Consider the following 16,375-nt stretch of genomic DNA (forward strand, 5'->3'; position numbering starts at 1 on the left):
GCATAAAAGAAGGCTTTCCAAGCGCAGTACTGTTGGAACGTGTAGCGAAAGCCTTCTGCACAACATGTTTGATAAAAGAATAGTCATAGACATTTTGAGAATACATTTGAGAATGCGCTAATTAACTTTCTTGCTGAGAGTTTGATGAGTTAAAGCTGGTAATCTTGAGATACAAATCCTGATATGGAAAATATCTGGCCCTTCTCTTCTCATATGACGGTTCTGAGCTTGTTTGACATCATGGAGGCAACTTCTTTGAGGAAACTCTGGCCTGGATTCGGACCACCATGCTCTCCGCAGCTAGTTGATTTCCATTTCACATAACCATTCCTTGTTATCTTGGCATTTTGCATCATACCATGTTGCCTTAGGGTTTCTCCTGTTCATAAGTGCTGCACAGTCCTCACCCTCTGGTCCTTTTCCTTCATGGTTGTTGGGTTCCCCGTCTATCCAGTACCTAAAGCAAGGCCCGAGTTATACTTTAAAATAATCATAATAATAATCTCACTCTCTCCCACTCTCTCTCTGATTTAAATCCAGTCAACAGATTGACATTGCAGGCATTAACATGTCCCCAATTATGAATATGATTTGTCCACTTTAATACACCAAACCTAATTTATTCACATACTGTATATATGAATCTCTTTCAAATTGTCCTTATTGAATACACAGGAAGAGGCTACTTGAGATTGATGGATACCTAATTTAACAACTATCCTGAGAATTCCTTCCAAAGTTTATGATCATTTCATGAACGATACATTAACCCGTCTGATCGTAACGGAATAGTGTGACATTTAGGGAATTAAGCTAATTAGCTTTTTTTGCAGAGAGTTAATGACACATGGATCATCTAACTCACAACAACAAAGGGAATAAGCGTATTCCAAAATGTCACATGATTCTTTTAACACAGCAGCACTGCATAATAAGTCTCAAAGCTCTTACCTTTCATTCTGCAGAGTGACATTATTTACCCACACCCAATTGTGCTCCGTTTGAATATCAGTAAGGCCAATCCAAACGCCCCCTGGTCTGCTCCACCATTGTCCAATGCTCAGATCCTTAGGTAGGTACTCAAAAAGATATACCTAGATAAACAGAGTTTAAACAGCATCACAATTTGTTGCTAAAGGTATACCTTTACCATATGTAATAGCAGTGCAAGCCTATAGCAACTGATGAGATGCTGAAGTGATCTTGTCTCAAAAAACATTAGCTTAAAAAAGTCGACCTTGATTAATCGTGTCAAGAAAGATGTAAATGATTGTTTTAAAGAAAACAACTTTAAAGTAACTACAAGGGACTTTCATTTTGTGTGGATTTTCGGTTAACCTTGCTAAACTTCTCCACGACTCTCTACTCTCTTTGAAATGCCTCCGGTGAGTCCGGTCTCTGCTTGTGGTGCGGAATGCATGCAATGGTTAGCGAGCACATCACACACTGAGGACAAGGACGGTGAGTCACTTGAGCCAGACCAAATTAAACCCAGCTAGAAGGACTATTTATCTTATTCCAACATTTTGGTTTATGTTCTGTAATTCTAGGCTGTGATGCTCTTAGTATCAGAAATGTCTTCTTTATACTATTTAAATTATCTTCATTTCCTCCATGTTTCCAGTGCAACTGTCACGTGACAGTGTTGGTAAGCAGGCCAACATAGTGGGCCAAACTACAATAACGTGTCTTCTTAAGACTGCCATTGCATTATTTACAGTATAATAGGGCTACGTGTGTAAATAAAAACATCAGGAACTACTCACTCTTTAGTCTGTTCTTTTCCACCTACATACATGATGCTGGACTCACCTGCTCCTGCAAGCTATTAATCACAGCCAGATCGGCCCCACGCCTGATACAGTCCGCCCTGCTGTCGTGCCAGCTCTTTGGGGGTTGGGATGCAGAATGGAAGTAGCATGATGTGTTAAATAAAAGCCATCCTGACTGGCATCGTTCACAACTTTGCACTGTTCAAAGAAGAACATGAGTTAAAGTCACAACAAGAAGAAAAAGTTTGATTCCGAAATGCAAAAACAAACGTATGCATTATTAGCCTCTCACCAATATCAGATGAATTGGCCTTCAGTGTTGCTTTCTCCATTTGTAGTCTCTCAATCTGCCCCTGAATGCCATCGCCGAGTGCATTGATCTGCTCCAACTGCAGTTTCAGCTGCTGATGGTTCCCCTGCTCGGTCTCTAATGTGTGCCGGACCTCTTCTTGAGCATTGATCACTTCAGTGTGCATTATCTGAATTTGCTTCACCTCTATGATGAGGGCTTGTGCTGTTATTTGGTAGGGGCTGGAGTCCCCACTTACTTTGCCACCTGTGGTTAGCAGATATAAGAAGGTAACTTTTCACATTCATCTTATAGGTGATTAGCAAAGAAATAGTTATAATTTTGTATGTATTTACCAAGTCATAGCATTGGGAATTGAAAGGGTAAATATAGTTAACTACCTAAGCTTGATAATTATGTCCATAGCTTGCCGTAGTTAATAAATTGTGTAGTACAGTATACTCGAAACTGACTCTAAACAAGTGAAGTGTAGAGATACAGCACCTCCCTTGGATCAGTTGTACTCACAGTAAATACCAATAACAATAGCGGATAACATCAGTATAGCGTTTAGCAGTCCTAAACACACGGCCACCAATGGATACAGTGGAAGACTTCTGGACCCAACTCTGACTGTGCACATAGATCCTGAACAAACAGACACTTTGATGTAAGTTTGAAGTGAAGGATAATAATGCAATTATGAGTACGGTTTAAATTATGCCAGCCTACCATTATTCCCTGTGTTATGATGGAAGGATTTTCCATCTGTGCTGAAGTCATCATTTGAAATCATTGTCTGGATATCCATCTGGTTTTTACTCAGAAATCCTCTCTGCCTGCCACTTTTATCTGTGTGAGATGGCTGCTCTGTCAATATTAACTATGTGTGTGCGTGGGGGGGGGGGGGGGGGGGGGGGTTGAGTCCCCTTTACACACTATCTCTTATGTTAAAACCCCTCATGAAAGTCTTTTTTTATTGTCTCTCTCTCTTATTTTTAGATTTAGGCTTTTAGATTCTCATGAAAAGGCTCACAATGCAAATAATGAGAATTTTATTTAATGTATTTTACAGGGGACACTCTGATACTGATCTACAGAGTGCTGGTGACCTCTAATATGTCACTCAGGCTGGGTTGTGGGAGACAGATTTTTGTAAACCCTCCTGCTGCACACAAACAAGCAACATCCCTTCAATATATGTGATAGAAGACTGTTTAAATCAATGAAAATGACAGAGTTATAACAATATTGGATTATAATTTTTTTAGGAATGTCTTTTTTTTAAATAAAAAACAGACATTCCTGCCCGGCTATCTTATCCATTTACAGTTATTCAATTGATTTTCCTGAAAATGCATGATACAATGATATATATATATAAATGTAAACGTTTACATAAAGTGACAGGATTTTACTAATATCACACATCCCGTACATTAAAAGAAGTTTCATAGGATAGTGTCACGATGCACCACGTTAATTCTTATATTTTGGTATCAAATCAATACAACAGTGAACTGAAAGTGGACAGCTGGTGTATGGCACCAACATTTCGTCGGCTACTTGTGTGACATTGATTTTAATTATAGCCGCTCGAGTAAAGCAATGTGTGAAAAAACTTTATTAACTTCGAGCGGACTGTTTGATTTGATAGTTTCCGGGTTTTAGCGCAAGGAAATGATGAACGAGCCCGCGGTTGTTGCCTGTGTAGGCGCGTGTCAGACGACATTTTAAACATTGGTGAACTCGTGTGCTTGTTGTGTAAACCTACGGAACCTTTTAGTGTGGTAACCCACCACAGTTCAGGGTTTTATATGCGGGAGAGCAATGTATTCATGCTAACTAAAGCGTTAGCCGAGCAGACGAGTGTCACTACCGGAAATTCGTTTTCATCGTAAAATACACCACAGCACTCTCGGAGCTATGACTTTTATTCTGAAACTTCAAAAAAGTTGTCTGAACGTCCCCGTTTTTGTTGTGTTATGCTTGACGCTCTCGAACTATTTGCACGTATTTTTGCTACGTTGTATCTGTTCATTTGGTTTCTTACAGTGTGTGTGTTAAGTGGCTTTTCGGGCATCTGGTAACTTCGTACGAATCATTTGACAGCTCTCTTTATCCGCCTACACGGGAAACATGTCAGACATGTGTACGGTTTAGTAGGAGTCTTTCAGAAAGAGTTGTCGTTAGGCCTGTTCGGGTTATTTCCATCACTGCACACTGGCTAACAAGTCCCTAAACAGAAATGTCACTCGGGGACTATGAAAGACATTTCGACTCGCTAAATTCCGATTTGGACTGCGGGTCAGTGGTCAGTGAGCGATCCGCGTCGGGCACATATAATGGCGAAGAAGAGAAGCTGCATTACGTTCCTATCCGGATCCTCGGAAGGGGGGCGTTTGGTGAAGCAACCCTCTACCGAAGAACAGAGGTAAGTAGTCTGTCCCAGCAGTGCTTTCTTTCTTTAAAACACTTTATGCCATGCGATGATAACTTTCCTGTTTTCTTACATTTACCTCACCAACAGTGCAAGGGACATGTGTGTAAGTCTACATGGTCCCCACAACTTCTTCTTTGGACTGGCAATGGGGTTTGCAGTCAGAAGGGATTAGAACCACTGCTCACGGTGGAAACAGACCAACTAGATATATCAGACGTGTGCTCCATGATTTACTGTACAGGATGTGCCTGTCCCGGTTCACTGCTCCTCTGTTTCCATGCCCCTATGAGACATTCCTGAGTGAGAACAAGTGCCTTGCTTCTTCAGCCTGTAGTCCAGCTGGAAACTTATATGAGGATTTGCAGACAGAAGTTTTTTTCTTATTCTAAACCTTAGAAGCTTCTCTGTCTATTCTGTAAACCGCCAATACGCACCGTGGAGAAACTTAAACCTGTGCAGGACCAAATCTGGACACTACTATTTTTTATTAATTGTATTGTTATGTTAATGGTGTCCCCTTTGGCTTATAGGACAACTCTCTGGTGGTGTGGAAGGAGGTGGAGCTGAACTCCCTCTCCGAAAGGGAGCGCAGAGATGTCATGAATGAGATCAGCATCCTCTCCATCCTGGAGCACAACAACATCATAGCCTACTTGAATCACTTCATGGATAAAAACACCTTGCTCATTGAGTTGGAGTATTGTAATGGTAAGTCCATATTTAGTCCGCTCTGAAGATTTTTATTGAGATTAGTTTGAATGCTGTCCATCTGTGACTGAACGCTAAATGGCCTTCTCATCACAGGAGGGAATCTGTATGATAAAATCAATCACCAGAATGGGGAACTTTTCAGTGAAGAGGTATGAGTGCACCACTGCAGGGTGTTTTAAACAAACAGACTGTTCTCTATTATATCTTCTCCTTTAACGTGTTTCTTTAGGTGGTCATTTGGTACCTGTACCAAATCGCCTCAGCTGTGTCCTACATTCACAAGGCTGGGATCCTACACAGGTGAGCACGTTTTCATGCCCTTATTGGTGACATCTGCAGGACTTTCTGTTTGTATCTGTTTTTTTTTTTTTTTGGGTAATGGAACCATCCGTTTTTGTCTTTTAGAGATATCAAAACTCTGAACATTTTTCTGACCAAGACTGACCTCATCAAGCTGGGCGACTACGGCCTCGCAAAGAAGCTAGACTCTGAGTTTTCAATGGCAGAGACTGTAAGTTGTGACCCCCTCCCCCCCTTCCCAACATGTTTTACCAAACTGATGATTTAGTAAATATTAATGGATTTTTTTCACTTTTCTCTTCTTCTGTAAATCCAGTGTGTGGGAACTCCATATTACATGTCGCCTGAATTGTGCCAGGGATCGAAGTACAACTTCAAATCAGACATCTGGGCCATGGGATGTGTCATTTTTGAAGTCCTGGTTCTTACAAGGACATTCGATGCAACGGTTGGTTTGTTTACGAGCTAGAAATAGTTTTTTATTATTTGCTTTAATCTGAAAATGAGATTTCGCCCTGACAGAATTTACTAATGTTGCTGCTTGTGTCCACCAGAACGCTCTGAACCTCTGTGTGAAAATAGTCCAGGGCAACTGGACCATGGATGTGAACTCGGATGTGTATTCGTCCGCATTGATCAAACTGGTGTATGAGTGCCTCGATCAAGTGAGTGACGGGAATAATCGGAGAAGAGCTTTGGGGTTGTTGTGAAAGAAATGATTTGGTGCCAGAGGTTACACTGTGTGCTCAGGAAACATCTGGTCTCTGTGAGGGATACCACTGTTAAGTTCTTGGGATCTTTTTTTGTGTTGAAGGACCCCGCAAAGAGGCCTACAGCTGAGCAGATTTTGGGCCAGCCACTCATCTCCTGCTGTAGACAGTAAGTTGGTTGAAAATGATTCAGATGCCGTTGGATTCAACAGAGTCAAAACACCCACGACAGCCCACTGACAACTTTGTTCTCTATAAGGGAGCTGGAGGAGCGAGTTGCCCTGCTGAATTCAGCAATGAAAAAACCAAAGTAAGTTGTCAACAGTTGTTTCATATGCTCCAGCCTGTCTATAGTCCCGTGAGTAAGATGTTGTAGTTATGTAACTCACTTGATTGTCCTGGATGCACCACAGGCTGAGTACAGTGAGTGACACCCCTGTGGCTGTGGTGACCACACGCTCAAGGGAGGTGTACTTCTGGGGTGGAGGCAAGTTCACCCCCCAGAAAATGGACATGTTTAAAGGAGGCAGCAGTGCCCAGCATGTGTGTGCAGGAGAGAGTCACTTTGCAGTGGTGACCGTGGAAAAGGAGCTGTATACCTGGGCAGTGAGTATTTACCACTCGCCGTCACTCTGGGAGAGATTTGCTGGATCGGGTTTGTTCTTGTGTTCTTCATTACAAGGAGCTCTCTCAAACTTCTCTTCAGAATGTCCAAGGTGGAGCCAAGATGGTGGGCCAGCTGGGTCAGGGAGACCAGTCCTCCTACCGGCAGCCGAGGAGGGTGGACCAGCTACAGGGGAAGGCCATCCGACAGGTGGCGTGTGGGGCTGACTTCACTGCCTGCGTCACCGGTGAGTGACAAAATCTTCCTCCCAAAAAAAAACCAACAACGTTTTTTCTGTAAAGATGCCTTTTGAACATTCTGCTGCTTTTGCAGACGAGGACCAGATGTACATGTTTGGGTCAGACTATTACGGCTGCATTGGAGTGGAGGGAGAGCTCGGCATGGAGGTTTTGAAACCAGTGCTTTTGGAGTTTTTCGAAGAGCGGCCTGTCCGTCAGGTTTCATGCGGAGACAACCATGTGGTGGTCCTGACTCAGAGCGGGGACATCTACTCCTGGGGCTGCGGAGAGTATGGTACATAGAGTATAGTTGCTGTATTTACTTTGGTTTTTGAGCTGACTAAGCCTCTGCCAGATTGTTTTTGCTGTTGTGGCTGTAGCCAGCAGGTGGAGATAGTGGTCTTTTTCAAAAATAAATTTAAAAAACACAGTCAAAAAAGGTGTTCTCAGTTGGATTTGCTCTATTTTCCTGGTGCAGGGCGTCTCGGCCTGGAATGTGAGGATGACTTTTCTTCTCCGATGCAGGTAAGATTTTCTTTCCGGTTCTGGCACACTCTTGAATGCCTGTCAAGCGGCTAAAACCTTGCAGGAGCCAGTAAGATACAAAGTGTTTAAAGCAATATGGTCCCATGTGTAGCAATTAAAAGTATACGGTCTGTTTTCTGGTGTTCCCAGGTGGAGATCCCGAAAGGCGCCACCATCTCCTCAGTGTCATGTACCAGCGATGGAACCTTCTTTTTAACAGATACTGGCAAAGTCCTAACATGTGGAAACAATGAATTCAACAAGCTTGGTCTGAACCAGGGAATCTCTGGTCTAAAAAACCACCCCGGAGAGGTACTGGGTTCTACATACAGGACTGTAATCATCGGGACTTCAGGGGATGCAGCTATGTTTATGTTTGGTTTCTTTTTCTGTACACCACACCAGGGTTATCAGGGGATCCCGTACATCACTACACTGACTTTGGTAAAGCAGCTGGCGAGGTTCAAGATTCAGGTCATAGCCTCGGGGAAGACCCACACAGCTGCCATTGATGGTACCGTAATAAAAAGGCTAATATTTCTCACGCAAGTCAACATTGTCACCATTTCACAGAAACATCATTTTTCATGATTTTTCACTTTGTCAGAACGTGGTCGTCTGATCACCTTTGGTTGCAACAAGTACGGACAGCTGGGTGTCAAGGACTTTAAGAAACACCCGGGTGTCCAACTCCTTCTCGGACCCTTTGGAGGGAAGATAATGACCAAAGTGTCTTGTGGAGACGGCTTCACCATAGCAGCCACTGAGGGTAAGGCCGTACCTAGTCCTGTAGTGCTTCTATTGCAATAATATGTACATTCTTCTGATTTTATTTCAGAGTTTGTGCTACTTTTATTTCCTCCCAGAAGGATATATCATCACCTCTTTTTGTATTCCTTGCAGACAATCACATATTTGCATGGGGAAACGCAGGAAACGGGCGACTTGGGATGCCAGCTGATAAGGGATTTGGTTCAGAGGTATGCCCCGCCATGCCAAGGCCCATCTTTGGTTCCCTGCACCATGTACCGGACCTCTCTTGCCGTGGCTGGCACACCATTATCATCATGGGTTAGTAATCACAACCAGACACTTGCACAGTGTACGCGTGCAAGCAGCCAGCTGTCTAATATATGTTATCCTTTGCAGAGAAAGTGCTCAACTCCAAGACTATTCGATCTAACAGCAGTGGACTATCAGTTGGTATTGGTATATACTTTTCTTTGGACACTAATTTGTGTATTGATTCATATTCTTTGCTTCAGGAATATGTCTACATTTAGTCCTGAAAGTCTACATTGTTATGCGTATATAGGACTGGGCCAGGAGGCGTCTACATCTACGGTGGATCTGGACAGAGAACCTGGTTCAGAGACGGACTGTCGTGACAGGGGTCTTGGTGGTACGCGGGAGGATAATACGGAGGAGTGCTTCATGGAGACTCCCATGATGTCACTGACAAGTCAGACTGGGGACAGCTCCTGCCCTCTCTGGCTCAGAAAGGTTTGTTATCGTGAAAGCCTGAAGGAATAAGGAATTGTAAAACAGAAACCTCTGAATGGAGACTCTGTGTTCTAATTCAGGGAGGTTTTCATCCAACAGGAGCTTGAGAATGCAGAGTTCATCCCGATACCAGTTGACGCTGATGGATCCATTCCCGACCAGCTCTCTTCTATCTCCGAGAGCGTCACTCTGCCTTATGAGGAGCTGAAAGAGCTAAAGGCCGCGGCAGAAGCAGTGGGCACTAAGAAAGACCTATCGGTAATGCCAATATTACCTTTCACTTATCTAGACCTGAGTTATGTACTCCAAATAAACACTTCTAGAGTTTCACAGTACTCGTGTTCATACCGTGTAATACTGCATTTTTGAAACGCGTTCACTATGTCCACTGTTTTTCAGACTAAACGAATGACCTGTGATAAAGTCAACGGACTGGAGGAGGCTGGCTTCTGCAAAAAGGGAGAAACAGGCGCATGCTGCAAAGCAAGTTGCGAGGTTGCACAGGTATCAAATCTGCACACTCAGCACTGCAAATTACGATCTAATAATGAAAACCCATTGCCACAGTATTTGACAAGAAAGCTTATTTTGCAGCTGCGAGAGACGGTCGCGAATCAAGATTTGAGGATCGAGATGCTCGAGAGGCAGGTAAGAAATGTGTCCCCAAAAAGCCGCCCGTCCGCCTCATCGTGCTGGGTCCGATCCTTGTGCGTGAGTAACAGCACGTATTCCTGCCGCCTCTAGGTCAATGAGCAGCAAAAGGAGAACGAAAGGCTCTGGGCAGCGATCAACCGTTCAGCGCAAAGGGAAGCCGGATGTGACAATAACGGAAACCATCCCTCTGATGCCCGAATGCCCGGGGACGGAGGAGAAAGAGGAGGCGCATTCACAAACCACGGGGGCCGATCTTCAGGGGCCAGTGTGTGACTTTACCTGCCGATGTCCTGATTATGGGAGAAGCGTGAATAGCACCTGTTAAGTTAAACCAGCTGGTTAGATGGGGATCGGAGGCTTGGTTGGACGTGCAGTAGAGGCTGCAGCCTCGTGCCCATTCACAGAGGTTACACGCGTTTCGACAGAACGCTAAATTGCATTATTACGATCTGTTACATATGTAATACTGTGTAATACCTTGCACACCTGCGTTCACCTGTGTGCAGTAATCTAGCTAGTTTCTCCACAAACTGAAATGTTGGCTGGATTCAACATGCAGCACCCTGACCCCCTGTGAGAGACAATCATAGAGAGTATAGTGTCACTCTGTAATGTGAATGTTGAGTTCATGTTTTGGTGGTGTTATTGACTTTAAGGGATGTCAGCATTGAGGCTTCGGTCGTTAGTGCCTCATATGTTAGTATTTATCAAATATCACATAAGTCCATCTAATGCAAATAGGAAAGCTGTTGCTGATGCATCCAAAGATTCATTTTCCTTTTTGTCAATTGTTGAGCGATGCGCTGCCAGGATGTTGTCCAGATTGATCATAACTCAATTTGGCGTCGTCTTTCAATTTATTTTTAATTATTGATTTCATTCGATATTCTTAAAAAGTGAAAGTGCCAAATACAGAATAGCTTTTAACAGTTTCTCCACATTTATGAGAAATGATATTATAAACATTATCTAAAAATGATCTTATTCAAATATATACTTTTTTTTTTTTTACATGTGCATGTTTTATTATCATATGAAAGTATTTGTGTGAAACACGAAACTACTGATTTCATTTTTTTAACAAGCGCTTACTTTTTTTATTGCCTTCTTCAACTCTTGAATTCTTCATGGGGAAGCACATATTATGTAGGTCTGTCTTCTCTGTGACGTGTATGAACAGTTTGAATGTTTATGATATAGCTTACCATGCGTCTATAATGTTGTTTTCTTATTGCATTTATAACCATTTTACCTGTCGTTGGTACTTTGTTGTTTATGTTGTTTCCGTATTTTGCGTCATTTGTGATGCAAATAAGTAGTTGCATTTTTTGGGGTATGTTTGTCCGTGTTACAAGTGTTTGTGTGTAAAAACCCTTTTTTCATAGTTCGCTTACAAGCAGTTGTCTCGTGGTCAGTGATCTGTCAGCAGAATAACACTGGCAGTATTTTCATGCTGTAAATTGCGACGTTAAATACAGTCGGTGTGCCTTAGCAAACTATTGAAACCAAAATGAATGCAAATATGAAAATGATGTGTTGACGGCATCTAAAAAATATGGTTTATTTTTTGTTAACAATTAACCAAACATGGAGATGTAACAGTTGTATAAACACTTCTCTCAGTCACGCTGTTGCTTCATTGTGTAAAAGCCATAAATAAAACTAACTTGTCTTTTGTTGATAGTCAATATTTTCCACAATCTAAGATAGAATACACTACATTTATTTCTATTAGTTCATATTAATATAATCGTGTGTTAGTCTTGTAAAGAGCTAAAAAAACATCTTAGACAGTTCTGTTCAGGTCACATGGAATGTATGATGGAAATGTAGACGAGAGATCTGAAACAAAGCTTGTGTAAGGGCTAGAATCAGACAATTCAGAGACTGTGACTAATGAGATGGTGATGGTTGTTCAAATAGTTCAGGGCCGAAGTTTCTGGGTCAGTTCTGATCTCCTCACTTTGGCTGATGTGCAGTTCGACCCGGGACCTTCCGACCTTTCTGCAGATTCCTTGTATTTCCCTGGTTCTCTCTTTGGTTGTTTTTCTTCAAAACCTGAATAAAACCAAAAAAACAGTAAATGCTTGAAAGTCAAAATGAGCCACTCTTAAAAACAATACTCCACAGGGGTATGAGTGGTCAACATACTAGCTCCCCTTTTAAAGAGACCCACATATCACTGGCCTACCTCTGGACCTTCACTGTAGGTTTTCATGAACTCCTCTAAGGCAGATCCCTTGGTCCTGTGAAAGTAGGTGTTGAAGACTCCACGCTTTGATTGTTTAACTTTCTCACAGATTTGGACATGCGTCTCTAATCTTGCGCCTGCAAACTTTCTGTTGCAAATATTGCAGAGAAGGAGCTGGTGTCTGGTGTCCGTGCTGACTTCCTGTCCCAGGTCTGGCCTGCTGGAATGTGAGGGATGAGAAAGTGGTGGAAGCCTTGGTCCCCCTGACGGTTTTCTCCCTTCTGTTGCAGCTTTATGAGAAGCCTTCTGCTGACTCATTTGAGGCATATCTTCATCGTCAGAAATCTCCTTATATGTCCTTTCCCTATATTTTCTCTCTCTCTTCCAACCTGCATCGCCTGTATAGGCTGTATGTTGATGTCTTTCTTTTTCTTTTGCTTTCACTGTTCCATCCTGTGACTTCACACCTGTGTCTTCCCAAATGCCATTATTTTTTTCATCCCTTTCTTTTCTTCCGGTATGCTCTTTCACTTTCTCCCACCGTGGTTTGTTCAGCTCTCCACTCGCTTCTTGCTCAGGAACTGTGATCTGGTGAGATGCATTATGTTCTTTTTTGTGTGCCTGTGCAACTTCTATTTCCCTTCTTTCCCTCCTAGCTCTTTCTTCCTGATCTTGTGTCTTCATATATTGTTTAACATCCTCCTGTCGGCTTTCTTGCACCTTCACTTCTCTTCTTCTCACTGGTTCTCTCCTCTGCTGCTCAGACAGCCTGGATTCTCTCTGGTAGTTTCCCCTCTCTGCTTGTTCCCTGCTGTGCCTCTGCTCCTCACTCTTTTGGTCAAGTGCAGCAGTGTCTCTCTGGATCTTTTGTCTTATTTTGTCCTCTACGCGGCACAGCTTCTCCTGTAGCACCAGCTCTTTTGCATGAATTGCTCTGGCCATCTGCAGTTCTCCACTGGGCTGTCTGCCGCCTGAGTCGTTTCTTGGATCTTGGTATTCATCGGTCTTTCCGGTGGCATTTGAATGGTGTTCTAGGGTTAACGAACGGCCTCTTGGTTGTTTTGGAACAACTACGGCTTGTTTCGTGGGTTGGAGAGATCTTCTGTGGCTAACAGGCTTGTTTGGAAATGGCTGGTTTACTGCATCTGCTCTCCTACCAGGTACACCACCATGTTGTGCTTCAGTATAGACATCTGCATTTCTTTTTCCTGCAGTGTTGTGCAGCCCTTGGTCACTGTGTTTTCTTCCTGTGTATGTGCTCATGGCTTCAGCGGTTGTCTTTGAGGTTGTTTTGTTGTGAAAGACACCCGAGCCCTCCACACCAGCTGCTGAGTGCTTTTTCCAGTATAATTTCTAAGAAGAAGAAAAAAAGCATCCAAAAAGTGAGACTAAAAGAGAAAAACATTGAAGGAGAATGCTGTGCAGCTGCAGTGTATGACTATATGCAAAGTAAAAGCACAAGTGTGACTGAATCAAGAAGTTATTGCATGCATTTCATGTAATAAGTCTCCTGTTCAAATGTAGAAAAATATTTTATTTTACTTAGATTGAACTTGACAATGTAGTCTTAACCCTGACAGCAGCCGTTGACAACTCGCTTTCAACCAAATTACACAGATTATGTTTGCTCAGTCGTCATTCAACTACGTTTACAGTCGACGATTACTTTATTTAAATTACATACAGTCTGAGCTCTATGTCAACCAAAAAGCAATCAGCAGATGAAGATTGTTATCCAGAATATGTAAACCAGTCGACCTTGAGTGGAGATCTAGCTAACTGCTGTTTTTAAGGTCAGGAGTGAACTGTCACGCTCACCTTTAGGACGGACGAGGAATCCAAAAAGTATCTAGATTATCCAGATCATCCCAAAAAATACATAAATAAAAAGGGCAAAGAGTTAGAAGCCTTTGCAATAAATAAAAAACATTCAACTGACCCTTTGAATGTCGTCTGAATTAAAAGTAACTGTGTGTTTAGCTATCCGTCGACACATAAAGCTACTCGATTTTTTCCCAAGGTTTACATTCGTTGCCTAGAAACCAAATATCTCTGATATCTCTGGTGTTCTCTGATTGGTCCGTTGATCACTTCCGGAAGCGGAGTCCCGGATGTTTTAAATAGAGATCTTTTGGAGCTGGATAGTAGTCTCGCGGCTTCCTAACGACATCCAGGTGAATTATATGACATACAACGAGCTTTCCTGTATTCATACGGAATGAATAATACGCTAAACGTGTTAGTTATCGAGGTGGTAAATCGTTAGAACATACAGGCATACATTAGGTTAGCATAGCTTGTGGTAGCTATATCGTAGCTAACAATAATACACAACACGTAGCTAGCTGCTGTCTTGTTTCTCCTGTTCCAGGTACACTATGAGCAACGAAGACCTAATTTCAGTGGATTATGAAGTTTTTGGCAGAGTGCAAGGCGTGTTTTTTCGGAAATACACTCAAGTGAGTTTGACAGTGATTATAAAGTAAGCCTACACATGAACAGGTGTAACGGTAGTGTGAAGTAAATCACTTTATCTCATTGTTTAGCTTTTGTTTGAGCTGGCAGCCGCGTGTCACAGTCTTGCTGGTACAGTTAACTTAGTTAATTATCATGGGTTATGATTTGTTTTTGTTTTTTTAGGAAGGAAGCAAGATGTAGCTAAAAGCACCTGGAATACAATGTTGTTGTTTTTTTTTACATTAAAGCTTGTAAACATAAATGTTTAATTGGAAAATGACAAGCTATTATTGCACTTTATACAATGCTTAAAGAGATCAAGTTCTATAGTGTTCACAACCAATCCTGTACAATGTATCTAACTAATATTCCCCTGACAGTCTTACTCTCCATCAGTATCTGCTATTTTTAATCCACCATGTTTCATTTTCCAGGCCGAGGGGAGGAAGCTTGGCCTGGTGGGATGGGTCCAAAACACAGGCGCAGGAACAGTTCAGGGGCAGCTACAAGGCCCACGAAACCAGGTGAAAGAAATGCAAGAATGGCTGAAATCCACCGGGAGCCCCAAGTCACGCATAACCAAGGCAGAGTTTACGAATGAGAAAACAGTGGATAGCCTAGAACACTCATCTTTTAAGATTGTAAATTAAGATAACCCATAGTTTGTACTTGTAATATTAACTTTGATGCAAATGTTTTATTTATTGTTTATTTTATTAGTTGGAATGCAGCTCAAGTATGGAAATGATTTATGTTCATCCTTAACACCTACACAATAGTGTAATACAAATAAAAGTCCTTCCAGCCTGCATCAAATTGTTGAATTTTATTGTAGCTAATAAGGGAATACTTGACGAGGTGACATTATCCAGAATCCAGCAGACATCCTGGTGAGCAAACGGGCCATGGAATGACCTGGAAATCTGTCACCGCCGTATTCATTGGCCTCCACAAAGACAGACTGAAGGAGTCTGAGCGGAGCCTGATGAATGACTAGATACCCATTTAATGACTCTGCGAGTGGCTGAGGAGAATCACTGACAAAACAGCCAAAGATGTAGGATCAATGAAACCTCAAATTGCGTTTGTTTGAATGGTTTGGAGAAATTCTCGTGAAGAAAGTAACTGATGATGTCAGGAGCCAAACAGGAGGAGACATGGTGTACAAAATTGAAATCTGACCACCTCTTCACACAAATGTGATGGAGTTGGATATTGACTTGTTGTGTGACAGAAATAAAGGGATACATAAATACAAAACATAACATGGGATCTGGAGGGATTAACAAGAGTGAAGATGGTACATTTTCTCCCTAGGCTCGTCATGTTGGATGATAATTTACTTGTATTTATTCTTTTATTTGTTCTAATTTTTGTCCCCTATGCTGAAAATGTGGCGGGAACAAATAACGGAAATTGAAGCGTGTGCAAAGATGCTAGGAAGAACGAACCGCAAGTACGATGTGATTAAAAAAACACAGCTTTTGTGGATATATATCCGGAGGGAGCAACCTAACTGTGACAATAATCTGATGGTTTGGCAGTACAGTGTATCTGTAACTGTTGCCCTGTACTAAAGCCAACCACATTATTTTAACCAAATAACTTCCTTTTTTATATCAATGGCTGCTTGTTCTCCTGCCTGTTTCTCTCTCTCTCTTGGATATTCTTTTTATGAAATTCATAAAGTTAATAAAATACAAGTCAGTAAACACATGAGATAGCACACTCCGTACAGTAGGTGGCGCTACGCACATTCAGAGCTGGTTGAAATTTGCCAACTAATAAATTAAAAGGCCGTCGAGCTGTAGGTCCTCTACACCGGAAGATGGCGCTGTTAGACTTGGCTGTTGGCTGCTGCGGTCTGCTCTTGATGTTACACGTTGACTGTAAACAGCAGCCGAGGTTGATTTTAGCATCGTTTTCGATATTTTGTATTTGTATTTAATAATTTTAAACAGGAAGTGTATCCCGACT

The 16,375-nt window shown here is 42.2% G+C and overlaps 2 protein-coding genes across 4 annotated transcripts; both read left to right on the forward strand.

Moving 5' to 3' along the window:
* Positions 1-3,914: 3,914 nt before the first annotated feature.
* On the forward strand, positions 3,915-11,458 carry nek9 (NIMA related kinase 9). Of its 2 annotated transcripts, none has more exons than XM_079175265.1 (23): positions 3,915-4,495; positions 5,035-5,212; positions 5,309-5,364; positions 5,445-5,515; positions 5,621-5,726; positions 5,832-5,963; positions 6,070-6,180; positions 6,330-6,394; positions 6,485-6,535; positions 6,639-6,831; positions 6,932-7,076; positions 7,163-7,363; positions 7,547-7,593; positions 7,744-7,905; positions 7,999-8,107; positions 8,201-8,362; positions 8,497-8,664; positions 8,743-8,802; positions 8,909-9,096; positions 9,196-9,354; positions 9,496-9,600; positions 9,691-9,744; positions 9,841-11,458. In XM_079175265.1, exons 1-23 carry the CDS (start codon positions 4,310-4,312, stop codon positions 10,021-10,023), a joined length of 2,892 nt encoding a protein of 963 aa, XP_079031391.1. In that variant the 5' UTR covers positions 3,915-4,309; the 3' UTR covers positions 10,024-11,458. The 2 variants fall into 2 exon arrangements, with proteins under 2 accessions (XP_079031391.1, XP_079031392.1); XM_079175266.1 differs by having other exon boundaries at positions 8,743-8,796.
* A 2,608-nt stretch (positions 11,459-14,066) lies between these two features.
* acyp1 (acylphosphatase 1, erythrocyte (common) type) lies at positions 14,067-15,153 on the forward strand. 2 transcript variants are annotated; one of them, XM_079174505.1, is made up of 3 exons: positions 14,067-14,115; positions 14,313-14,400; positions 14,833-15,153. In XM_079174505.1, the coding sequence occupies exons 2-3, from the start codon at positions 14,320-14,322 to the stop codon at positions 15,046-15,048; spliced, it is 297 nt and encodes a 98-aa protein (XP_079030631.1). In that variant the 5' UTR covers positions 14,067-14,115; positions 14,313-14,319; the 3' UTR covers positions 15,049-15,153. The 2 variants fall into 2 exon arrangements, with proteins under 2 accessions (XP_079030631.1, XP_079030632.1); XM_079174506.1 differs by lacking the exon at positions 14,067-14,115 and having other exon boundaries at positions 14,259-14,400.
* Positions 15,154-16,375: the final 1,222 nt, after the last annotated feature.

The sequence above is a fragment of the Pholis gunnellus genome (genome assembly GCF_910591455.1).
Source record: "Pholis gunnellus genome assembly, chromosome: 15".
NCBI classification, from domain to species: domain Eukaryota; kingdom Metazoa; phylum Chordata; class Actinopteri; order Perciformes; family Pholidae; genus Pholis; species Pholis gunnellus.

Bases quoted from the DNA above. Each gene is read 5' to 3' on its own strand.
- nek9 (XM_079175265.1), top strand. From the start codon at position 4,310: ATGTCACTCGGGGACTATGAAAGACATTTCGACTCGCTAAATTCCGAT. The intron at 9,355-9,495 runs GTAATGCCAATA...ACTGTTTTTCAG, and splicing joins GCACTAAGAAAGACCTATCG to ACTAAACGAATGACCTGTGA. The intron at 9,745-9,840 runs GTAAGAAATGTG...TGCCGCCTCTAG, and splicing joins TCGAGATGCTCGAGAGGCAG to GTCAATGAGCAGCAAAAGGA.
- acyp1 (XM_079174505.1), top strand. From the start codon at position 14,320: ATGAGCAACGAAGACCTAATTTCAGTGGATTATGAAGTTTTTGGCAGA. The intron at 14,401-14,832 runs GTGAGTTTGACA...TTCATTTTCCAG, and splicing joins TTTTTCGGAAATACACTCAA to GCCGAGGGGAGGAAGCTTGG.